Here is a 26,610-nt window from a genome sequence, read left to right as displayed (position 1 = left end):
GTTTGTTTGGTTGATAGTGTTCAAGCGCATTTCAGATATTAACCTATAAAAGAAACAGATCTAAAGTTTTACCCCTAATTCGCTCACCTAGAAGACCAATCCATATCTTTTTCACACAAGTTCGTTTGAGACCTTATTTTCCTGTGCGTTACAGAGACCCGGTACCCAAAGAAATCTCTTAAATTCACATTCTAATTTGGAATTGGCCACATGGCTCTTCAAAACCTACACATCTTTACTCTAGGAACGTTCGCTTTTATCATTTCCGAGGCTTACAACACCGCCAGTATTTAAGACTGGAAGACCTTGTTTCATTCGTCGAGAAGTCTATATAACATTCGAGTATTATTAGCTGTTATCATTTCCGAGGCTTTAAAGACCGGCAGGATCTTAGCCTGGAAGACCTTGATACATTCGTCCAGAAACCTTTTATATGATTTCCTTGATACATTCAGGGTGCTATGTTATTAGCAACCTACAGTTATCGTGTATATATAAACGCCTTAGAGCCATCTGTAAATACTACTTGAATGCATCGAAATCAATATTGTCCTAAAAATTGTATTCTTGAATTACTTTTATTAAATCGCGATTAAATAAAAATAAAACTTGTCAAAATTAGTTCCATATTAAAGGAAAAATAGAATAATCTGTTATAAGTATTGAGTGTAAGTGAATATTATTGAGTATCTCATCAGGGAAGTCGTTGGGAAGTCTGTACGACATCCGAGTATCAGTCTTTTCTATGAAGACTCCAGCTCTTGACCCTATATTCATCTTAGATCCATCTGTGAATATTGCACAAACTTTCTAGGAATACTATTGGGGATGTATTATTTCCGGAATCAAGTACCGAGAACTTGTAGTCCATGATTCCTGGAAGAATAACGTCGTGTACAAAACACAGTTACTTTTGGAAATTAAGCTAAATTTATGAAAATTATTTTCTCAAAATCTTTAATATAAAATTAGCTTAATCTCTTTGAAATCGGACCTTTAAATTGCTCGGAATAAAATATGTCCTTCGATAAGGACATTAGGCTAAAATATATATAAAAGTAATTGAAAATACTCATCAAGTGAAAAACTAGAGATTGTAGAACTGGTTGATAAATTTTTGACCGCGTTGTGAAGAATATTTACTTCTAAAATCTAGAGTTAATGATCCTGAATTCGTTTTTAAGACTTCGTTTGCTTAATGAACGCTAACGCCAACATTTCTAAATCGATTTTAAATGTTTAAAGCTAAATTAAAAGGAAATACTTTAGGCTTTAAAGTAATGTAGACGTTTCTATGTGTAAACTTTTAGTTAATATTTTTTTATAATAAAAAATTTTTTAATTTTTTTTGTAAATTTTTTAACATTGACAGCAATAATTTTTAGAAGTTTGGTTTGAAATGACTGTCATTTTAATAAAGTTTATGAAAGTCCAATTTATGGTGCATAAAATGAGCTATTTTTTCTTTTAAATTGGTTAAAAAAGTTTTGCAACTTTTCGAAGAAGGAAAATGTTGCTCTTCTTCTGACACTTTTTTACAAAATCGTTCCTTACTTATGGTGTATAAAATAAGTTATATTTCCTTTAAATTGCTAATCAATTATTAAAGTTCGGCCAACTTTTCTAAAAAAAGGAATTAATTTTGAAAATGTTGCACTTTTTCTGCCACTTTCTTATAAAATTGTTTTTTTGGTACATGATATATTAAAAGTCCGACTTATGTTGAATAAAATCAGCTATATTCCCTTTAAGTAGGTAATCAAATATTAAAGTTCGGCCAACTTTTCTAAAAAAAGGAATTAATGTCGAAAATGTTGCCCTTTTTCTGTCCCTTTCTTACAAAATCGTTTTTTTGGTATATGATATATTAAAAGTCCGACTTATGTTGAATAAAATCTGATATATTCCCTTTAAGTAGGTAATCAAATATTAAAGTTCGGCCAACTTTTCTAAAAAAAGGAATTAATGTCGAAAATGTTGCCCTTTTTCTGACATACATATTTTTACAATGTTTTTTTTTTTTGCTTGTAAATATTATTAATCAAAAGTCCGACTTAAGGTAAATAAACAAAGCTTAATATAGCTATTAAATTGCAAATTAAAAGTTAAAGTTTTGCAACTTTTTTTAAGAAGTGAATTTTGTCAAAAATTTTGCACTTTATCTGCCGTTTATTAAAAAAAACATTATTTATTGAGTTTTATCGTATTCATTACGATAGATATTGAAAATACCTTTAATTTTTTAACTTATATTTTAATATAAGCGATAAAGGGGGCAGAAAAAATGCAATGTTTTTTGTCACAATAAAACTGCTTTAAATTTTAACCTCTAATCAATGAATTTGAGGGGTATTTCTCCATTATATGAGTGTGCTGCAATTTTTAATCAATTTATTTTGTTTCCTCTACCAATTGGCATTTTTTTAAAAAATTTATAATTTTTTTTATGACAAAATAGCAAAATAAATAACGCAACCTGAATCTCCTAAGTACCTTTTTGAAATTGAAATAAAAAAATCCTTATAAATCATACACACACAAAACACCAGCAAATATAACAATGAATTAATATACCAAAATAACAATAACAATTTTAATAAATTAACAAAAAAGTATAAAAAAAATCATATTTAGCAACGAAGCAAAATAAAAAAAAATTTAATATATCTAAAAAAAAATAACAGTTTTTTATTTAATTTGAGAAAAGAAAAGCAAATTTTATTAAATATGTAGCTAAGAATTTTGTGAGACATTAGGGGGACATAATCAAAAAAAACATTAGAATGTTTAATATTATTTTAAAAATTAATAATGAATATTAATTGAATGAAGTGTCATTTAAATACGCAGATATTTTGGGCTATTAATGATAAATACAATAATATTGCTTCACTGCATTTCAAACTAAAAGTTTAGCGTTTGAAAAAACATGTTATTTTGCATCACTGCTTAATGGCTAACGGGTTTTTTTTTGCAAGTGGTTACCAGTGATGCAACACATTCTATTTTTTTACTGCATTATTTTATTTGAAGCTGTAAAATTTAGCAGATCCCTGCCAAATTTAAGAATGAATCCAAATAAGCATTGTCATCTATTTAGATTTTAGTTTTAATTTAATAACAAGTAAGAGAGCTATATTCGGCTGTGCCGAATCTTAGATACCCTTCACCAATTATACTTAAAAATAATTTTTTTTAAATATATTTAGGTAAACGAAATTAAATTTTTTTTTCGAAATTTTTTTCTTTTCGAAATATTTTTTTAATTTTTTTTAAAAAAAGGTTTTTTCCGATTTTTTTATAATTTTTTTTAATTTCTTTTTTTTTGGCAAAATAATTTATGACAAAAAAAAATTTTTAATGAAAAAAAAATTCCGGTTAAAAAATATTTTTCCCGATTTTGACCCATTGTAGGTTCAACTTACTGTTCTTCGGCTGTGCCGAATCTTAGATATTCTTCACCAAATTTTTTCTTTTCGAAATTGTTCATTAATTTTTTTTTAAAATTTTTTTTTTTAAATTCGAGTTAAAAAATATTTTTCCCGATTTTGACCCATTGTAGGTCCAAATTAGTATTCTTCGGCTGTGCCGAATCTTAGATATTCTTCACCAAATTTTTTTAAAATGTTTTCTTTTCAAAATTGTTTTTTAAATTTTTAAAAAAAAATTTTTTTTCCAAAATTTTTTTTTTAATTTTTAAAAAAAAATTTTTTGGAAAAATAATTTACGATGAAAAAAAATTTGGGTTAAAAATATTTTTCTCGATTTTGACCCATTGTAGGTCCAACTTACTATTCTTCGGCTGAGCTGAATCTTAGATATTCATCAGCAATTTTTTTTAATTTTTTTCTTTTCGAAATTGTTTTTTATCTTTTTTTAAAAAAGTTTTTTCCATATTTTTTTTTTTTAATTTTTTCCAAAAATAATTTATGACAAAAAGAATTTTTGATGAAAAAAAAATTCGCGTTAAAAAATATTTTTCCCGATTTTGACCCATTGTAAGTCCAACTTATTATAGCTTTATATACATCGTTGCAATAGACTTTAAAATATCTATCATTAGATATCCATATTGTCTATATTAATGACTTAGTAATCCAGATATAGATCAAAAATAGACCAAAAATCGAGGTTTTCCCGGTTTATTCCTTATATCTCAGCCATTTGTGGCCGATTTTGTCGATTTTAAATTGCAACCGAGACGGAAGAATTCCCGACATATTGATGTATGAATTATGTACATATGTAAGTTATTTAGGGGCTACGGAAAGTTGAAAACTTCAACATACAGACGGATATGGCTATATCGACTTCGCTATCTATAACGATCCAGAATATATATACTTTGTGGGGTCGCATATGAAAAATGCAGAAATTACAATGACAAACTCATGGCGAAGAGTATAAAAATAAAACTTGTCTATATTAGTTTCATGTTAAAGGAAACATAATTCAAAATCTGTTAAAAGAATTTTCTTTTGGCCACAAAATTAGAATTCTGGTCTTAACCCTTGTATCTCTTAATCATTCCTTTAATGAATTCATTATGAATTAATTCATAGGCTTAATTCCATTGTTCTTCAAATGTATTGAATTTTTTACTTTGAGAATTCGTTCTTTATAGAGTTAATTCCTTATTGAATCCATTCAAGTCTTAAATAAATTTAAATCAAAACAAAACTGAATTAAGAATAAATATTTTAATTAAATTTGTATTAGATTTGAATTAACAAAACGGAATTTTGTTATTAATTGAATGAATTTTGTTATGAATTAATTTAACGATGAATGAATGAATTCTATTTAAATAAGAGCCTTTGAATGGTGCTAAAGAATTAGATGTTGGAAATGGTTTTATGGAAAGAATGAATGATATTTTTTTCATTCCGAGTAAAGATTTTAGTGTATTAAGCTCAGATTGAATTAATTAATTCGAGGCTCTGGGTTGAGAAGACATTGGGTAAGTATCACATAAAACTCATTTCTAGAACATGTATTAATTATAAATGTACGCGTTCGAGAAACTCTAAAATAGGCGGAAAAGGCTGATACTGATTCGATACGGGAAAAAGGTAAGAAATCAAAATCAAAGTTTGACGTTATAGGGGTAAATATTGAAAACTCTCCCTAGTGATTCTAAATTATATTATTGTATCATGGTATTTATTATTTCTTCCATTAGAAGTGAGCTAAAAGAAGGTATTCATATTCATCCCTATCGCGAATCAATATTTCACATGAAATATGTTCGGTTTTCCCATTTTTCGTTCATAAACTTTGTTCACGTGAAAAAATTCCGCATGTTGTGAAATTTTTGGATGTAATTTTGTAAACAATAAACAGCTGTTACGAACAAAATCAACTATTGTGAATGAAAAGTTCAGGGGAATATCACGATAGCAATTTTCCCTTCGAGGGAAATGGATATTTCATGGGAAATAAATTTCACATGTTTTTCACTATAGGGGTGATAAATTTTATTTTAAACGAAAGACAAAAGCAAAATAAAGTCAAGGTTAACAAAGGTTACCTTCATTGAAATCTAGCCGTATTTGTACAAGTTACAAGCTATTCAAAGTTTTCCTAACCGGAGGTGGTTCAAAATTTAATTTTCTTAAAGCCTATGTCCTCCTATACGATTCGTTCATACATCATTTTGCAATCGGAGCAGTGGTTTAGAAGATTCAGATTTATTACCACATTTTTTTTGATCGACCCTACTGTGCGACGGAGTTTTGATTATAATCTATTATAATCTATTTGTAAATGCAGTAATATTACATCTCTGCAATATAGCGCAAATAAGAGTTCGAAAAAAGCATATTTGGCATCACTGCTTAACGTCAAATGTTGGCAGTGATGCCATATTTGTGAATTTTTACTGCTTTTAGAAATTCAGTTTTCTTTCTTATTTTTTAATGAGACCTTTCTATTACCCTTTGCTTTAGCAAAATAAAACACAAATTTATCGTTTCTGTTTGTTTTTATTTTATTTTTTTTTCTGTAATCATTTTAACCCATATTTATTTTATTTATTAAATTTGTTTTTATTATTTATTATTTATTATTATTATTATTCAATAATTTCATAATTATTTCCTACTTAAGTAATTAATTAAATAATATTATTTATTTTTCTCTCTTAATTTCTTGTTGTGGTTAAATTACGGAATAATTTCTTTTTTGTTGGTTTTTTCTATGTCTTTTATTTGTTTTTTTTTTTAGCGAATTTGATGTTTAATTTTTTTTTTTTTTAATTTTTTAATTCAATTCATTTGTTTTTTGTTTTTTTTTGGACATGCGCTTGCAAATAATATAATTTGTATATAAAAAATTAAGGTTTTTCTTTTAGATTTGTTATTTATTTTAATGTATAAACAATAAATTATAAAATAATTAAAGTATTTATGTCTTTTTTTCTTACAAACAGTAAAAAAACACTCAGGTTGTAAGGGAAAGGTGATGAAATTTAAATTTTTTTTTGAAAAATTTTGAATAAAAAACTTTACAGACAAAAAGTAGTAAATAAAAATGATTTATAAACAGCTTCATAGATATAAACGATTATAAAGGAAGGTTGGAATTGAACATATTGCTACATTTCACATATGTATGTGCTAGGTTTTCGGTTTCTTCGAAAAATTGTAATTTAATATAAATCGGTTTCTGTTAACCGCTTTTTTGGAAAAATATAAAAACGCCTAGAAATAAGAAGAAAAAAGTTTTATTTATTAAAATAATAGTGATTAAAAAAATTTTGATTACTTCTTTTATCCTTCACTAGGTCTTCGGTTCAAATTTGACCCATTTTGTAATTAATATTTAATTTTTTCTAAAAGTGAGTGCTTGGTATTTTTGATATTTAACAACTTTGTTAGGTTTTTAGAAAAACAAATTGGGAAAAAAATATCTATAAACTAGTTTGGACTTAAAGGTCTTTTGTTACGTACATACATTTAAGTTAAATTTTTTTCAGAGCTTTGGTAGCACTACAATATTATGTATCTCTTCATCATACTTGCGGAACTACTGTTTTTCTTATCCTTCATAAGTCTTCGGGTAAAATGTTAATCATTTTGAAATTAAAAATGTACTCCTTTTTTTAAAAAGTAGTATTTCTACTCCTTTCTTAAAAAAAATAGTATTTCAACTCCTTTTTTAAAACAAAGTAGTATTTCTACTCCTTTTTTAGAAAAGTAGTATTTCTACTTCTTTTTTTAAAAAAAAGTAGTATCTTTACTCCTTTTTTGAAAAAAGTAGTATTTCTACTCCTTTTTATTTTTAAAAAAGTAGTATTTCTACTCCTTTTTTAAAAAAGTAGTATTTCTACTCCTTTTTAAAAAAAGTAGTATTTCTACTTCTTTTTCCAAAAAAGTTGTATTTCTAATTCTTTTTTTTTAAAAAATAGTATTTCTACTCCTTTTTTTAAAAAAGTAGTATTTCTACTACTTTTTATTAAAAGGTAGTATTTCTACTACTTTTTTTTTAAAAAAAAGTAGTATTTCTACTCCTTTTTAAAAAAAGTAATAATTCTACTCCTTTTTAAAAAAAGTAGTATTTCTACTCCTTTTTTTTAAAAAAAGTGGTATTTCTACTCTATTTTCTTAAAAAAAGTAATATGTCTACCCCTTTTTTTTAAAACAAAGTAGTATTTCTACTCCTTTTTTTAAAAAAAAAGTAGTATTTCTACTCCTTTTTTTAATAAAAGTAGTTTTTCTACTCCTTTTTTAAAAAAGTAGTATTTCTACTCCTTTTTTAATAAAAGTGGTATTTATACTCCTTTTTTTAAAAAAGTAGTATTTCTACTGCTTTTTATTAAAAAGACGTAGTATTTCTTCTGCTTCTCATTAAAAAAAGTAGTATTTCTACTCCTTTTTTTAAAAAAGTGGTATTTCTACTCCTTTTTTTAAAAAAGTAGTATTTCTACTCCTTTTTTTTAGAAAAGTGGTATTTCTAATCCTTTTTTTAAAAAGTAATATTTCTACTACTTTTTATTAAAAAAAGTAGTATTTCTACTCCTTTTTTTGAAAAAAGTAGTCTTTATACTCCTTTTTTAAAAAAGTAGTATTTCTACTACTTTTTTTTAAAAAGTAGTATTTCTACTACTTTTTATTAAAAAAAGCAATATTTCACTCCTTTTTTAAAAAAAGTAGTATTTCTACTCCTTTTATAAAAAAGTAGTATTTCTACACTTTTTTTATATGTAGTATTTCTACTCATTTTTTTAAAAGAATATGATACAACTACGTTAGGTTTTTTAAAAACAAAAATCAATTTTTTTTTGTTTTTATAAAACTAGACATTGAAAATTATCTTTTACTAGGTGTATTTGTAGGACATATAGAAAACAAAGCATTGAGTAAGTTTTCAATCTTTCCAGATCAGTTGTGACATTTTCTAAATATAAAAAGTCTTCTAAAATAGTTGAAATATTTGCTTCAATTTTTTTTTTGGATTTTGAATATTTTTTAAAGTTTTTAATATACTAATGTGTTTTCTTTTCTGGCATAAATGATGCATTTATTCTTCTTTTACCCTCCTTTGTGTTCTTTTCTGAAAACAATGTAGTTTGGTCGTGTTCTTTTCTAATAATGTTACCCTAAAACCCTGAATATATGCAACATGTTTCACCCTCAATTTTAACAAAGGGTTAGAAATACCACTTTTTATGTAAGCAAAAAGTATAGTTTTATAACATTTAGAAGCTACATAAAAGAAAAGTGCATAAATTTGTTCTATTGTGATCGTTAAAAATGCAACACATTATGAGGGTATGGGTAACATTTAATAAACATTTTGTGTCAGAAAAGAAAACACCATAAAACTCATAAAAACACACTTTTAGAAGAAAACGGCTATTCGAGGAGAAAAACCAGGTTTCTTCGATATTCGAAATTTGAGCTTTTCAAAAAAAATAAACCGATCTTAGCAAAAAAACCGGGGCGATCACCCTAGTATGTGCATTTCCACGGTCACGAACGCGACTTTGAAATGAAACATAATAATGAAATCTGAAAAAAAATTTTCTTATTTGCATTTTGCGATCGCATATTTAATTGTTTAGTTTTGTCGTTTATTTTTTAAATAGTCTGCTAATTTTTTAAGTAGATAAAGATGCATTTTAAATATTTTTGGTATTTGTAACATTCTTAAATAGTCAACACATTATCTTAGATCATCAATTCGGATTCCGTCTAACTGAAGAGATGTGTAAATCTCTTGAAATAAAAATGTACGGTTGGCCAATATTTCTAGGTGTTGCCCAGACTTTTGACAAGTTTTGGTATAAAGGTCTAATACACTGCCTACTGATTTCTAGGACACACAAAATACTCGAGTCTTATCTATTACATCGCTAGTTACGGATAAATTACGGCGATTATGAGACAAGCGATTATGCGATCAATGCTGATTGATGTTCCTCAGGGAAATGTTCTAAGACCAACGATGCACAGTGGTATATTCTCTGCGAGTTCTTAAGTTTTCCCAATTAATTTGCCACGTAAAAAACATAAGGGACACATATTATATATCAATGGATAGAGGATTTTGTCTACTTTTCAAAAATGTATATAACATTTGACAATTAAAAAATTCATGGAATACTTTTTTCAAAAATATGACAAAAAATGGTTTTTATTGAATTTTTGCATAGATACAAACATTTCAAATTGAAATTAAATTTTTATTTATGAATAGTTTCTAGTAAAATTTCACAATTATGCAGAATTTTCTATTTAAAATGGAAAACTAGAAACAAATTTTACATTTTATTATCAGAAATCCCGCAATTCCCAAAAAAGTGTTGAAAAATCCCAAAAATGGGAATTTTTAGTTTTTAGCTATAATATCCATACCAGGGTCGGGATTATCGGTATGCTTCACAAAATAATTAAAATCATATTGGGCCATCTAAAATCGTTTACTATATTTTGATATCTAATATGCGAATTGAAAATTTTTGTCCTTAAATTGAATTTTACATAAAAAATAGACGTTTTTTGAATGTACCTGGTCCCCTTGGTATCAACAATTTTTAATTTTTTTTTTTCATTTCAAATGTTTGAAGAAAATTTAGCTTTTCAAAAAGTATAAATTCCTTATACATCCTCTTAGAAATTTTTGGCGATAACTTAAAAAGGAAAAAAGTACTTTTTTTCTCAAAAAATTAGCGAAAAATAGCCTTTTTCAAATTTTATAATTCTGGACTTAGTAATTATTTTTAATCAATTCTTTTTGTATTTGACATATACATGTATTGTTACTCCAATAAAGGAAAATTGGAGAAAGTCGAGAAATATTTGGATCTGCTGTTATCAAAAAACTGGAGTAGGTTGGGTAAAAATTTTGAAAATTTAATCTTCAAATGCGAATATCTTTTAAGGTATAAGAGATAATTGATAGCTATGACAAGGTTTTTTGTAGTGCTCGATGAGGAGATGTGTAATAGATGTATCATAGAGAAAATATACATAGAGCAGAAACTCTCCTGTCTAAGACCTAACTCAGTTGTCAAAAACCTAAGTGGTGTGAATGTATTAGTAAAAAAAAACTATCAGCCCAATTATGGAAAAAGATCCCCGGGAGTTTTTCCCCTTTTCTCATTTTTCCTATTAAAATTCAATGGGAAAAAACTCCTGCGGAATTTTTTTATTCATAACTGGGCTTTATGTGAAAACAAACACAACACTCGTATGTGTAACTTTTTTGAGTAATGTTGTTATTTTCTAGTTTCCGCTCTAGTATATTTTCTCTATGTTGTAGGGCTTAGGGCAACATAGAGACGTGGCGTAATTGTCACTAAGTCTGTTCTCAAAAACCTAACTCTAGCAAGAACAATGTATTTTATATAAGTGGTGAGAATGTGTTATTAAAAAAATGTTATATGAATATGTATGTGTGACAATTTCAAACATTTAGAAACTTAAAAGAAAAGGTTTCCCTTCAAAATGCAAATATATTTTTGTATTTTTCAAATGTTGAGGTTATATTTATTTCCTTTCCCTTCAAAAATCTTATTAAATTTAATTTCCTTAACAAAATCATAGTAACTGAGTGTTAAGTTTACTTTCTTTCAAAAAAAAAAAAAAAAAAAAAAAAAGATTTCGAATATTTTTTTTCTTGTTCTTTTATTTAAAGAATTTTTTTTTAATTTTTTATAAATTTTTTTTGTTGTTTGTTTGTTGTATTATAAATAATATATATTTTTTAGAGTTTCTTTTTGATAATTTAATAAAAACTAATGGATGTTTGCTTTAAATGTAATTTTTTTATGTTTTTAGTTGCAAATTTTTGTAAATTTTTTGTATTTTGTTGTTGTTGTATTGTTTAGAAATTGTTTATCAATTAATTTTAGCATTTACTTGTTTTGTATTTATTTAATATTAACTTTTGTAAAAATTGTTTAAACTAAATTTATTATTTGTTTAATATTAATACCAATGTTTTTTTTGTTTTTCTTTCTCTGCTTGTTAATGTTAATTTTACTATATAATTGTTTTGTTTTGTTTTATATTTAAGCAACAATAAGCATTATTTTTTTTTTGTTTGTTAATAAAAACTGCTCTAAGTTTTTAATTTGTTTATTTAATAGATTGTTATTCTTTTAATATAAATTTTTAGGACTACAGCTAATGTTGGTTTTCTTTATGGTTTTAGATTTTTTAGAAATAGTTTAAGAAGAATTGCTTGTGGTTTTTTGTTAAAGTTTTTTTTGTTTTGTTTTGGTTAAAAATATAATGAAAATATTTAAAGGAAATCAATTAAGAAACATAAATACAGAGTTAAAAAGAAAAGTAATCAAAAATAGAAAAAATTATTCTAAAAAATCCTTTAATAATTGCCTTTACCCAAAAGACTTGACTACATTTTGTTACAGAAATCTAATTATTAAAATATAATTAAACCTTTAACCTGCCTAGAAAAATCTAAATTATAAAACCTATAGAAATAAGCTAAGCATACTACATATGTATATCGAGCATAATTTCGTAAAACGAAAAATACAACTGGGATTTTTACCCCTTTATAAACAAAAATTTATTCGTTTAAGCAAAAATTAATTTAAAATAAAATATAATTAAAATTATAAAAAACATGAAAAAATACATCGTAATGATAATAATGATAATAATAATATAATAATAATAATTAAACACTAATTTCTTTTTATAAACAATTAATTAAGTTAGTTTTTTTCCATTTTTGTTTTTGTTCGCATTCAATTTAAATTATAAAACAAAATAATAATTAATAAAAATAAAATAATAATAATAAAAAAAGACAAGAGTTCCTTAATTAAATATTGTTTTCCTTTTCTTTTATATAATATTATTTATATATATATTTATTTATATATGTATATGCTTAATTATGTTTGTTTTTTGTTGTTTTTGTTGTTGTTATTGGTTTTTTTTTGTTTTAAATTTTCTATACTTCAAAATAGAGATTTGAGTATATTTGAAATTATAATAGATATAGATATATTACAAAAATGGCATAAGACGCATTATTTTAAAAAGATTTTGTAAAAATGTTGACCACAAGGCATTCAAACGTTTTGAACGTGACATCAGAAAACGCCAAGTAAATACGACCATTAATAATTTTGTTAATTGATTTATATAATACAATCTGTAAATGAAAAGAAATCGAAAAAATTTTATTAAAATTTTGTTTAATTATTTCAATTTAATTTTCATTTAACTTACCTTAATAATCGCTTTCGACTGCCAGGTAATGATTGTGGTTTTTGTTTAAATAGAAATTGTCTAAAGCCTAAAACGTATCGTTCCATATATTTTTCCCAATTAATTGTGGTCACATCGAATACAAACGTTTCACGATCCTTTGGACTCAGTGTTTGTAATAAACCATAAACATTATCGTCTTTGAATTGCCACTGATGGGTGGCAAAATATTGTAAACAATCTACAGCTTTGGCGATTTTATTTTGGACTTTAACAACACTGAAAAAATAAATAAATAAAATAAAATTATTACAATATTTTAGAACAATTTCATACTATAAGAAGTAAACACAGAAACAGAATAAATATACGAAGGAAACTGTTATACTAGAACAATAGCCAAAGGAAATGGTTATACTAGAACAAATCTTCATGGAAAACTGTTATACTAGAACAAATATCCAAGAAAAACTGTTGTAGTAGAACAAATATCCAATGAAAACTGTTATACTAGAACAAATATCCAATGAAAACTGTTATACTAGAACAAATAATCAAAGAAAACTGTTATACTAGAACAAATATCCAATGAAAACTGTTATACTAGAACAAATATCCAATGAAAACTGTTATACTAGAACAAATATTCAAAGAAAACTGTTATACTAGAACAAATCTTCATGGAAAACTGTTATACTAGAACAAATGTCCAATGAAAACTGTCATACTAGAACAAATCATCATGGAAAACTGTTAAATTAGAACAAATATCCAAGGAAAACTATTATACTAGAACCAATCTTCATGGAAAACTGTTATACTATAACAAATATTCAAAGAAAACTGTTATACTAGAACAAATATTCAAAGAAAACTGTTATACTAGAACAAATATCCAAAGAAAACTGTTGTAGTAGAACAAATATCGAATGAAAACTGTTATACTAGAACAAATATTCAAAGAAAACTGTTAAACTAGAACAAATGTTCAATGAAAACTGTTATACTAGAACAAATCTTCATGGAAAACTGTTAAATTAGAACAAATATCCAATGAAAACTGTTATACTAGAACAAATATTCAAAGAAAACTGTTATACTAGAACAAATGTCCAATGAAAACTGTTATACTAGAACAAATCTTCATGGAAAACAGTTATACTAGAACAAATGTCCAATGAAAACTGTTATACTAGAACAAATCTTCATGGAAAACTGTTAAATTAGAACAAATATCCAAGGAAAACTGTTGTAGTAGAACAAATATCCAATGAAAACTGTTATACTAGAACAAATCTTCATGGAAAACTGTTATACTAGAACAAATATCCAAAAAAAACTGTTGTAGTAGAACAAATATCCAAAGAAAACTGTTATACTAGAACAAATATCCAATGAAAACTGTTATACTAGAACAAATATTCAAAGAAAACTGTTAAACTAGAACAAATATCCAATGAAAACTGTTATACTAGAACAAATCTTCATGGGAAACTGTTATACTAGAACAAATATCCATAGAAAACTGTTGTACTAGAACAAATATCCAATGAAAACTGTTATACTAGAACAAATATCCAAAATAAACTGTTATACTAGAACAAATATCCAATGAAAACTGTTGTAGTAGAACAAATATCCAATGAAAACTGTTATACTAGAACAAATATTCAAATAAAACTGTCATACTAGAACAAATATCCAAAATAAACTGTTATACCAGAACAAATATTCAAAGAAAACTGTTATACTAGAACAAATATCCAATGAAAACTGTTATACTAGAACAAATATCCAAAGAAAACTGTTATACTAGAACAAATATTCAAATAAAACTGTCATACTAGAACAAATATCCAAAGAAAACTGTTGTAGCAGAACAAATATCCAATGAAAACTGTTATACTAGAACAAATATCCAAAGAAAACTGTTATACCAGAAGAAATATTCTTGGAAAACTGTTATATTAGAACAAATATCCATGGAAAACTGTTATAATATAAGAAATATCAAAAGAAAACTGTTATACTGGAACAAACATTCTTGGAAAACTGTTATATTAGAACAAATATCAATGGAAAACTGTTATACTATAACAAATATTCAAAGAAACCTGTTTACTATAACAAATATCCAAAGAAAACTATTATACTAGAACAAATATCAAAAGAAAACTTTTATACTGGAACAAATATCCACGGAAACCTGTTTACTATAACAAATATCCAAAGAAAACTTTTATACTACATGGAAAACTCTTATACTAGAAGAAATATCATAAGAAAACTGTTACACTAAAATATATATGCAAAGAAAACTGTTATACTAGAACAAATGTCCAAAGAAAACTGTTCTAATAGAACAAATACCTATGGAAAACTATTATACTAGAACAAATTCTTATAGAAAACTGTTATACTCGAACAAATATCCAAAGAAAACTGTTATACTAGAACATATTACCAATGAAAACTGTTATACTAGAACAAATATCTAGATATATGTAGCTGTTCTTTTAATATTTGTTGTAGTATAACAATTATCTATAGATATATGTTCTAGTATAACAGTTTTGTTCTACCATAAACGTTTTTTACAGATATTTATAGAAAAATATTATAACATAAAAAATATATATAGAAAACTTATCTACTTTAACAAATTTCCATAGAAAACTGTTATACTAGAACAAATATGCAAAGAACAAAGTTATACTTGAACAAATATCCAATGAAAACTGTTATACTATAACAAATATCTATAGAAAATGGATATTTGTTTTAATATAACAAATTTCTATAGACATTTATAGAAAACTGATATACTATAACAAATATCTGTAAAAAAAATTATCTACTTTCAGGTATGTTCTGTAATCCACGTGATTTCAAATCACATACCGTTTTAAAATCACACTTGTGATTTGTGCCTGTTCTGTATATCACACGGTTATTGTATTTTTCGGTGTGATTTTAAATTTTCGAAAGCACAAGAAAACAGCTGATTCGTTTATTTTAAATGTTTTCTTTTGCAAATAATTTTGTAGAAATATTAAAGAGAAAATAAAAAATGTCTGGAGCTTCTGTTATATCTTTAATGGAATTAAAAAGAATGGAATTACATTTTATAAAAATTTTGCAAAAACTATGGCGCAAGCTCAACCACTATGTCAAAAGAAACAGCGAAGCTGCCACAGTACACAATTGCTTTTGGTTACCACTTGCTTCAACTTTGTTGCAGTTTTTTTTCCAATTAGCGCAAAAGCTTAATGCATTTTGATAACTTATAATATAATCTAACAAATATTATAAATTTTATGACAAATTCTATAATTAATTTAAAGATATTGAACATATTTTAGACAAACATTAAAAAAATTTTGTCTGGCAAGCTTCTATGTATTTTCGAAAATCATAAACAGCTGACAACTGAAAACAAACCTGAAACCACAAAAAAAATCACAAAAGCAAATAAACTTTTTACAGCAGAAAATGTGTCTCTAGATTTTTATTAAATTTTAAGTGTTTTTTTTAATAAAACAAGTAATTCTATAAGAAAATTAATAAAGGACATATTGTTTAATTTATCTAAATAATTTATTTTAATATTTTCCATGATATAGCCGCAGAAATAACCAAGTGATTTGAAAACATTAGTGACTTTGCTGAACGTTTTAAAATCACAAAATTATGTGCTCAGAACACCTTTTATGTGATTTCAAACCACTTTTATAAAATGTGATTTGCAGAACATACCTGTTTATCAAATATTCAAGGACAAATACTACAACAAATATCTAAACAAATAGTAATAAGAAACCATAATGATAAAATTCTCTGTACTTACAATGGTTTTTTACCAGCAAATCGTGCAATAATATCCAGTATATAGGCTGGTATATAATGTAAAACAAAGCCCTGTATAGCATTTATGGTAACATTTCGACGTAAAACGCCACCAGGATACCAACAACAACCCTCTGTAACAAAAAACAAACAGAAAAAAATACAAATTAATTCTATTATATAAGAAGAAGAAGAAAAAAATGAAGAGAATAAATAAATAAATGAATTCTTACCTAATGGATGTTTACGAACATGTTCAATGGCATAGTTAACAAATTTACCCCACGTGATGGGATGTCGTTGACCGGTACAACAATTATAAATTAATAAATTATCGTTAGTTTTATGGGATGCTGTGCGCCATGCAGCCGTTATCATTAGATTAATCACAATATCAACAGGTACCACATCGGCAATGCACTTTTTCTCACACACAATTGTGCGAAATAGACCTTTGGCCATGGCAGATAAGAGACCAGTGGGACCATTAAAATTATCAATCCAACCGGCAAAAGGTTCATTTAAGCTGGCAGTCACTATAAATAAGCAGAAAAACAATACAATTAAAAATTCAAATTAAATCTAAATAGAAAATTAGAAAACCTACCTATAGATGGCCTCACAATGGCAACTGGAAGATTACCAGCCTCCTTGAGTAGCATATGTTCAGCTAAGGCTTTTGTAAATGTATAAGTATTTGGGCGTTTACCAATCAGTGAGGGAGTTAGCTGTAAAATTAACAAGAACAATTAATGGATTAATATGTCGCTATGTTTTATATAAATGAGAGAATAAACTTACCGTATCGAGTATCTCTTCCGGAAGCCAATTAACTAAAGAAATAATATCATCGGGATTATAGGGTGGTGCATATATAACCTCAGATACTTCGGTTCTATCGCAATTGCAATAGGCAGTGGATACATGAATTAGTGCCTGGGAAAAAAATCAGAATGTAATGAATAATAGGAGATTTCAAATCAGTGAGAAAATTAAATAAAACTTTTATAGTAGAACAAATATACAAAGAAAACTGTTATACTAGATGAAATATCCAAAGAAAATTGTTATACTAGAACAAATATCCAAAGAAAATTGTTATACTAGAACAAATATTCAATGAAAACTGATATACTGGAACAAGTATCAAAAGAAAACTGTTATAATTAAACAAATGTCCATAGAAAACTGTTATACTAGAACAAATAATTATAGAAAACTGTTATACTAGAACAAATATTTATAGAAAACTATTATACTAGAACAAAATTCCAAAGAAAACTGCTATACTAGAACAAATAACCAAAGAAAACTGTTATACTAAAACATTTATCCATTGAAAACTGTTATACAAGAACAGAAACTGTTATACTAGAACAAATATCACAAGAAAACTGTTATACTATTACAAATATCGACAGAAAACTGTTATACTAGAACAAAATTCCAAAGAACTAGAACAAATATCATAAAAAAACTGTTATACTAGAACAAATATTTATAAAAAAACTGTTATACTATTAAAAATATTGACGGAAAACTGTTATACTAGAACAAAATTCCAAAGAAAACTGTTATACTAGAACAAATAACCAAAGAAAACTGTAATACTAAAACATTTATTCATAGAAAACTGTTATACAAGAACAGAAACTCTTATACTACAACAAATATCATAAGAAAACTGTTATACTAGAACTAATATTTATAGAAAACTGTTATACTAGTATAAATATCCAAAGAAAACTGTTATACTAGAACAAATATCCAAAGAAAACTGTTATACTAGTACAAATATCGACGGAAAACTGTTATACTAAAACAAACATATATAGAAAACTGTAATATTATAACAAATATTCAAAGGAAACTGTTATACAACAACTAATATCCAAAGATAACTGTTATACTAAAACATTTATCAATAGAAAACTGTTATACTAGAACAAATATCCCAAAAAAACTGTTATACTAGAACAAATATCCCAAGAAAACTGTTATACTAAAACAAATATCCCAAGAATAAATATCCCAAGAATAAATAAAACTGTTATACTAGAACAAATAACCAAAGAAAACTGTTATACTAGAACAAATATCTAAAGAAAACTGTTATACTAGAACAAATAACCAAAGAAAACTGTTATACTAGTACAAATATCTAGAGAAAACTTTTATACTAGAACAAATATTTATAGAAAACTGTTATACTAGAACAAATATCCAAAGAATACTGTTATACTAGAACAAATATGCATGGAAAACTGTTATACTAGAACAAATAACCAAAGAAAACTGTTATACTAGTACAAATATCTAAAGAAAACTGTTATACTAGAACAAATATTTATAGAAAACTGTTATACTAGAACAAATATTCAAAGAATACTGTTATACTTGAACAAATATGCATGGAAAACTGTTATACTAGAACAAATATCCAAAAAAACTGTTATAATAGAACAAATATGAATGGAAAACTGTTATAGTAGAAGAAATATCCATGGAAAACTGTTATACTAGAACAAATATCCAAACTGTTATACAAGAATAAATATTTAAAGAAAACTGTTATACTAGAACAAATATTCAAAGAAAACTGTTATACTAGAACAAATATTCAAAGAAAATTGTTTTACTAGAACAAATATCCAACGAAAACTGTTATACTAAAACAAAAATCCAAAGAAAACTGTTATACTAGAACAAATATCCCAAGAAAACTGTTTTACTATAACAAAAATCGAATGTTTTTGTCATAAATATGTATATTTGTTTTCAATTTTAATACTTACATCTAAAGACATCATACGATGACACAATTCAACCAAACGTTTTGTCCCTAACATATTGATTGTAACTGATAATTTGAGCTTTTCATCGAATTTAACAGTGGCAGCTGAATGGAATACAATCGATACATTGCGACACAGTATAGCCTGTAATAGGAAAAAAAAAATTGTCAATTATAAAATTGTAAATGTAAAGAAATTTAAATAAATACCAACCTGATCACTTTCCGAAATACCCAATTCTTCGGATGTTATATCACCCGATATAGGAATTACTTTACTCAAATCCTTTGGTTTCTCTCTTCTTAGTTTTTCAAAAAGCTAAAAGGTGAAAAATAAATTAGTTTCGATTTAATTAAAGTTATGAGTAAAAAAAGCTTACTGGTGCATCTAGCAATTCGTCGAGACGTGTGGCAACTTCTTGCCCTCTTTTGGGCCGTATCAGTAGATAAATATTTTTTATATCCGGACAAGAGCGTAATAGTTTTTCAACCAAGACCTGTAAATATAAAAGAAATAAAGTTAGTTTATCATAAATAAATAAATTCTTAATAATAATATAAAATTAACAATGCCCAAAAGATTTCCAATTGTTTTTAATAGTTCATTTGCTTTTAATAGCCTTAATATGATTTACCAATTTAACCTAAAGTCCTTATAGTTTTAATTTAAAACATAAAATCCCTTTGATTCCTTAAAACACACTTTAACACACTACCCGGCTGCTAAAGTTCAACTTAAGTGGCCAACATATTCTTAAGGGAGTTTCTTAAACAAAAACAAAACAAGTGTCACTCGCCAATCACTCACCTAAACCCCACAGTAACCTAAGAGTACAGCAACAACAACAACACCTCATTATAATAAACCACGCTAAGTACTCATTCATACTCACTCACTCTCAACACTTGTTTAGCAACAACATCAACATTAACAACAACAACCAACATGTCATTTTCATTTCATAAACAATTAAAAAACAACAGTAACAACAAAACAACAACAATCATCATCATCATCTACACAAGCAATGGCGCCTGCATGATGATGTTTAACACAAAATAACCTTTAGTAACGGTATTATAACAACAATAACAACAACTAAACAGGTCATTTAAACCGAAAATTACTAAGCCAGCATGCATGTGCAGGTTAAATTAAAGAACCTGACATTTATTGATTTTTTCTCTGTTTGTTTGACACTTTTTGAAGGGTTGTGTAAACTTTAAAGTTAAAATGCGAGAAAAATTCAGTTTATTTATTATTTAATTTAATATGTTTGTGAGAAAACAAACAAAAAAAAAAACCCACGAAAAGGTTGGCGGACATTCATGTTATTATTTAATGTAAAGAATTGTACGTACAATGTAATGTAATGTGGGTATATTACATATTTAATATTAAATGAGAATTATTGCTGACCGGTTGTTTGGTCATTTAAGGGTAATCGTGGTGGGTGGTTGCTGGTGATCATTATTTATTATTGTAATGGTTAAATAGAGGTCAATTCGTGTTGTCGTTAATGTTATTTATGTATGTTCAACAGAATGTTTACATGTACTCAGCTGAGTTGCCATATGGGCATTAACAAAAGGACTTCTAATGATATTTGAATCTTCAATAGACTCTCCCTAGACTACTTAGAGACACTAAAGTGACGACTGACTTCATAGATGACAACATGGATGGATAGATTTTGTTATGACATCACTCATATGTGTGAAAAGAGAGTAATTTTGTTAAAATTATTACATTAACATGAAAAGAGAGTAATTTTGTTAAAATTGTTTTATTGACATTTCTTTCTCCTTCCCTTCTATGGGTTTATTCTATGACTTACTTCACGCTAGATTACCTGGTATGTATAAAGTAACCCATTGATTTCTCTCTGCATTACATAGCTTACATACGGGTCAAATAACCCAACAATATACAAATTGGAGTCAAGCTAGTAATAAGACATTAGGGCATTTACTGTCTAAAAGGGATACATTTAGTAGTCAGTGCAGAACTGTTGAGAAAGTAACGATACAGCAACTCTATCTGACATGTACATATGTGAGCGTTAGAGTGTAGTGTAAAGAGATGTTGGAAAGAGCAGGGGGTTTTTTCAATTTATTGAATTGCATGATGTGTTCAATAGACAATTAATTTAAGTTCATGGAATATTTATCCTTATAATGGGACACTTACTCAATTGATATGCAAATGCATGTATGTAAATGTAATTTAATACATTACAATGTGGGAAATAAATAATGCGAAGAATTTTAAATTCAATGTAAATTTAAAACATTTAAATATAATAGTTTAAGTAAAATCAGTCCTGCTCTATAGAATCTTTGGTGTCGAAGAAATTTGAAAATATTTTCAAGCCTCAATGATTTTCATACACGTTTCTTTTAGGAACTTTTCTTTTAACATCGACCAGCTGACACAGAGTGGGGCAATTTTGGAAAGCAAGTGGTAATAAATCTTTAATTTCCGACTCTAGTTTCGTCTATAGAACAGACTCTCGTTTCGTCTATAGAACAGACTCTAGTGACTAGAGTCTAGTCACTAGAGCCGACTCTCGTCTCGTCTATAGCGAGATAACTCGAATCTTGACTATAGAGCTTAATATATAGAGAGAAAACTCTAGTCTAGTCTATAGAGAGCAGGCTAAAGTCTTAATTATAGATCAGACTCTATAGAGAGACTCTAGCAGACTCTAGTCTCGTCTATAGTGCAGCCTATAATCTTGTCTATAGAGCAGACTCAAGTCTTTTCTATAGAGAAATCTCTATTCTCACCTATAGAGCAGACTCTAATATCACCTAATGAGCAGATTCTAGTTTCGTCTAGAGAAAAAAACAGACTGTAGTCTCATCTATAAATCAGATTCTAGTCTATAAAGAGAAAACTATATTCTTGTCTATAGAGCAGACCCTAGTCTCATCTAAAGAGCAGATTCTAGTCTTAATTATAGAGAAACTCTAGCCTTATTTATAGAGAAAACTCTATTCTCGTCTGTAGAGCAGACTCTATCTAGTCTCATCTCTAGTGCCGCCTAGACAGAACACTACAGTCTAGTCTCTAGAGCAGAATCTAGGCTCATCTGTAGAGTTGACTCCAGTCTCTGCTCTATTCTGGTCTATAAAGCCGACTAGGCTCGTCTCTAAGGCATAATTTAGCCTCGTCTATAGATCAGACAATAATTTCGTCTATAGAGCAGACTCTAATCTCGTCTACTGACGAGTTGTTATCCTCCTACTGAAGCAGCAATTTCAAAACGTTTGCGAGCAGCTGGATTCCTCCAAAAGCAGGGAAATTGTGTACCATACAAATTGATGCCGTAAGGCCATGAAAACCGATTCTGAATGTCCGAAATGATGTTTAAAAGCTATAAAAGAAAATAATTTTTGCACCGGTTCATTACTTGCTATGAAAAATATATCCATTACAATAACTCGAAGCGTAAGAGATCGTATATGAAGCCCGGACAAACAGACGAATCGACACCAACACCAAATATCCATGACGCTAAGGTAATTCTCTGTATTTGGTGGAAACAAAAGGTCTATTATGAGCTGCTGCAATCTGGCCGTTTTGATGCGAGCATTGGTCGAAAAACGCCCAGAATATGCGGCCAGACATGGAACCATAGTCCATCATGACAATGCTCGGCCTCATGTTGCAATACATTTTAAAAACTATTTAGAATGAAGTGGTTGGGAAGTTCTGCCTCTCCCGCATTATAGTTCAGACCGTGCACCGTCCAAATACTATTTGTTTCGATCGATGCAGAACGCTCTATCTGGGATACGTTTCACTTTGGAACAGAGTATCCGATATTAGTTCGATTCGTTCTTGGTCTCAAAAGATGAGCAGTTATTTTGGCTCGGAATCCATATATTGCCAGTGAGATGGGAAAAGGTCATAGCTAACAATGGAATAAATTTATATTGTACAAATGTTTCAAAATAAATGCTAAAAATTTGTAAAATTCCCGCATTTTTAAGTCATATTCCCAATAATTTATTGCTAATTAAAAACAATTTATTGTATTATAAATAAATCGGAAAGATTTGGATTCGATATTAGCAAAAAAAACTATATTAAGGTAGGTACACCAAATGAAATTTTAATATTCAAAAGCTTAAAGCTAGTAAACTGTAATAGAATTGCCCCACTGTGTAACAGTTGAATTTAAAACGGGAGATAGCAGGATTTGCTGTATTCAAATTAATAAAGACTTCTTTAAAATTATTGTGCTGCAAAAAATTCTTACAAATTTTTGATAATCACTCAACTCTTGTACAAAATTGTTGATATGGCTGCCTACAGTTTGTATATATCTTACCAAATATCAGACGCAAATTTGAAACCATTTATGTATTTCGAAATCATAAATGGAAAATTAAAAACTTTCTTAACGTTTAATTAAGAGGACTGTCAATATTTTGTAATGAATTTCATATAAAATGCATTTTTTTGTTACAATAGCCTGCTGTTTTACAAAACAAATATGGGCAAATTGGTTCAATGATTTACATTTATTACTAAATCTCTCGATGTCTTTAGAAAGCAATGTAAGATTTATATAAAAGCCTATTTGTTTTCAATTATTTGTAATATTTCATGATTTTCTAGTTTAATTTTGCATTTAATACTAATTTTAATTACATTTATAAGCAAATACTTCCAAAAAAAATACACCACTGCTTTTAAAATGGCTGCTGGTGGTTACTGTTTACAAACAATACACACATACTCATACTAGCAAGACATACTCTCCCTGCTTATTCTTCCTTTATATCTGTTAACTCTCCTACATTATGTTATTAAGGAGTGAGATCGAAAAATTCTTAACATACATATATGTTTATAAAAAAGAAACCACTAAACTTACAGCTTTAATTTTTTTTTTATTTGATTGAAATTATTATTACAATTTACAAAAAAAATTATTTTTATAGTTTTAATCACTAGTGATGAAATTTTGAACCTTTTTCGGAAACCCTTCCATTAACGTTTTTATAGTGCTTTCTGTCACTTTGCTCGAACATGTAGTCCATCTCCGTTTAAAATCTACCACACTTTTGGACACCTTTTTTGTACTCTTCAATTCTCTTTTAACAAGAGCCCAATATCTCTCCACTGGCCTTAGCTCCGGGCAGTTTGGAGGATTTGCCTCTCTTGGTACAAATACCACATTATTGTTCTTGTACCACTCAAGGGCTTGTTTGCCATAGTGACAGGATGCCAAGTCAGGCCAAAAATAAGTGGACACATTATGAAGTCTTATGAATGGAAGCAGCCTTTTTTGTAAACATTCCTTGATGTAAATTTCGGTATTTATAGAGCCCGTTGTAACAAATGAGTGGCTTCTTTTGCCGCAACTGCATATTGCTTGCCATACCAAGAACTTTCTGGGAAATTTTGTCTGCTTTTGGGTCCTAAACTTTTCTTCAACATTCCCTCGAGCATCAGCAACATAAAATTTTTGACCTGGAAGTTGCGAAAAATCTGCCAGAACATACGTTTCGTCATCCATTATGCAGCAAGAATATTTTTTTATAAAACTTGACTTCAATTTCCGTGCTCTGTTTTTGGCCTCTAAATTTTTAGTAGCGTTCCTGTCAGGAACTTTTTGAGCCTTGTATGTTTTTAAACCTGCATTAGCTTTAACTTTTCGTACCAAATAGTCCGAGCACTGAGCTAACCGGGCTGCTTTCCTACCGGATGTTTTGGGAGCTCTTTTGAAAATGCGTTCTATTTTTTTGGCTTTAGAAACATCATGTGGACCATTCCTTCTACCTGAACCAGGTTTTCTATCAACTGACAAGTTCTCCCGGTACTGTTTAATAACATTGGAAACAGTTTGACGGCAGACCTTTGTATGCTTGGCCAACTTTTTGTAAGACCAAGTTGGGTTTTGTTGAAAATATTTAATAATTTCAGTACGCACTTTTTTCTGGTCACTCATTTTAATCAGATTAACAAAAAAATTAATATAATTGACATTACACATAATAACTGACATGTTTTTCAAAGGTAACTTGATCAAAAAAAAATTCAAATAATACTTGGGTTAAAAAATGTAATGAAAAACGTGTGTTAAGAATTTTTCGATCTCACTCCTTACTCATACGTACTGTTGTTCTCGCTCATTAACACTGTTGTTGTTGTTTAACTTTGATGTTGTTATACCCTACACCACCATAGTGGGGAGGGTATAATGCGTTTGTGCAGATGTTTGTAACGCCCAAAAATATTAGTCTAACACCCACCTTAAAGTATACCGATCGACTTAGAATCACTTTCTGAGTCGATTAAACGATGTCCGTCCGTCCGTCCGTCCGTCTGGTTGGCTGGCTGGCTGGCTGTCCATGTAAACCTTGTGCGCAGAGTACAGCTCGCAATTTTGAAGATATTTCGATCAAATTTGGTACATATTACTTTTTCGGCCCAAGGACCAAGCCTATTGAAACCGGCTGAAATCGGTCCATTATTTCACCTAGCCCCCATACAAATGTCCCCTCGAAATTGGACTTTATCGGTCATAAATGTTTAATTTATCTATGTATCTACACAAATTTCGCTCCAAATAAGTTTTATATATACAAAATTCATGTCACCAAATTTTGTTACGATCGGTCCATAATTAGTCATAGCTCCCATATAGACCCCTTTCCGAAAATCACTTTAACGTGCATAAATCACTTAAAAATCTTTGTATACACACAAAATTCAACATAAATAACTTTCATATAGACATAAATCACACGACCTAATTTTATGGTGATCGGTCCATAATTGATCATAGCTCCCATATAAGGCCCCTTCGAAAAATCACTCAAAAATATAAATTATTGATATTTTAAAAGAAAAATATTTTTACTCATTTACTTGGTGTAGGGTATTATATGGTCGGGCTTGACCGACCATACTTTCTTACTTGTTTATTATTATTACCATTTACTTCGAAATCTTAAAATGAAAATTAACAACTTTCTTAAATTTTAGAATGACTTGTCTTAAATAATCCTTAATAAAGCTAGTAGAAACATATTTCAGGAATATTTAGGTAATTTATAGATTCAAAATTTTTAGTGTAGATTTCCATAATAGAGCTGCATAAATTTCTCCATGGAAACAGTGTTTTTGTACAATTTATTGGCCGATTTAAAGGAAAAGGTTTAATAATTTGATATCAAATGAAAAAAACCTTAATTTTCTAACATATGAAAGACTATTTTAAGAATAATTAGGTAGTTTATAGATTCGAAATTGCGAGACTA

The 26,610-nt window shown here is 27.7% G+C and overlaps 1 protein-coding gene across 1 annotated transcript in view; it reads right to left on the bottom strand.

Moving 5' to 3' along the window:
* Positions 1-11,110: 11,110 nt before the first annotated feature.
* The window catches only part of LOC135961672 (putative fatty acyl-CoA reductase CG5065), a 32,232-nt gene continuing 16,732 nt past the window's right edge, over positions 11,111-26,610 (bottom strand). The window contains exons 2-10 of the mRNA XM_065513211.1: positions 19,710-19,826; positions 19,544-19,648; positions 19,331-19,474; positions 17,337-17,471; positions 17,143-17,263; positions 16,769-17,071; positions 16,537-16,669; positions 12,711-12,968; positions 11,111-12,633 (exon numbers count right to left, since the gene is read on the bottom strand). Of these exons, the coding sequence (XP_065369283.1) occupies positions 12,486-12,633; positions 12,711-12,968; positions 16,537-16,669; positions 16,769-17,071; positions 17,143-17,263; positions 17,337-17,471; positions 19,331-19,474; positions 19,544-19,648; positions 19,710-19,826 (1,464 nt within the window). The 3' untranslated portion in view covers positions 11,111-12,485. The remainder of the gene's footprint in view (positions 12,634-12,710; positions 12,969-16,536; positions 16,670-16,768; positions 17,072-17,142; positions 17,264-17,336; positions 17,472-19,330; positions 19,475-19,543; positions 19,649-19,709; positions 19,827-26,610) is intronic.

Source organism: Calliphora vicina, chromosome 5, assembly GCF_958450345.1.
Source record: "Calliphora vicina chromosome 5, idCalVici1.1, whole genome shotgun sequence".
In the NCBI taxonomy this organism is placed as follows: domain Eukaryota; kingdom Metazoa; phylum Arthropoda; class Insecta; order Diptera; family Calliphoridae; genus Calliphora; species Calliphora vicina.
Note: the sequence above shows the minus strand (reverse complement) of the source record. Positions and strands in the feature narration are given on the sequence as shown.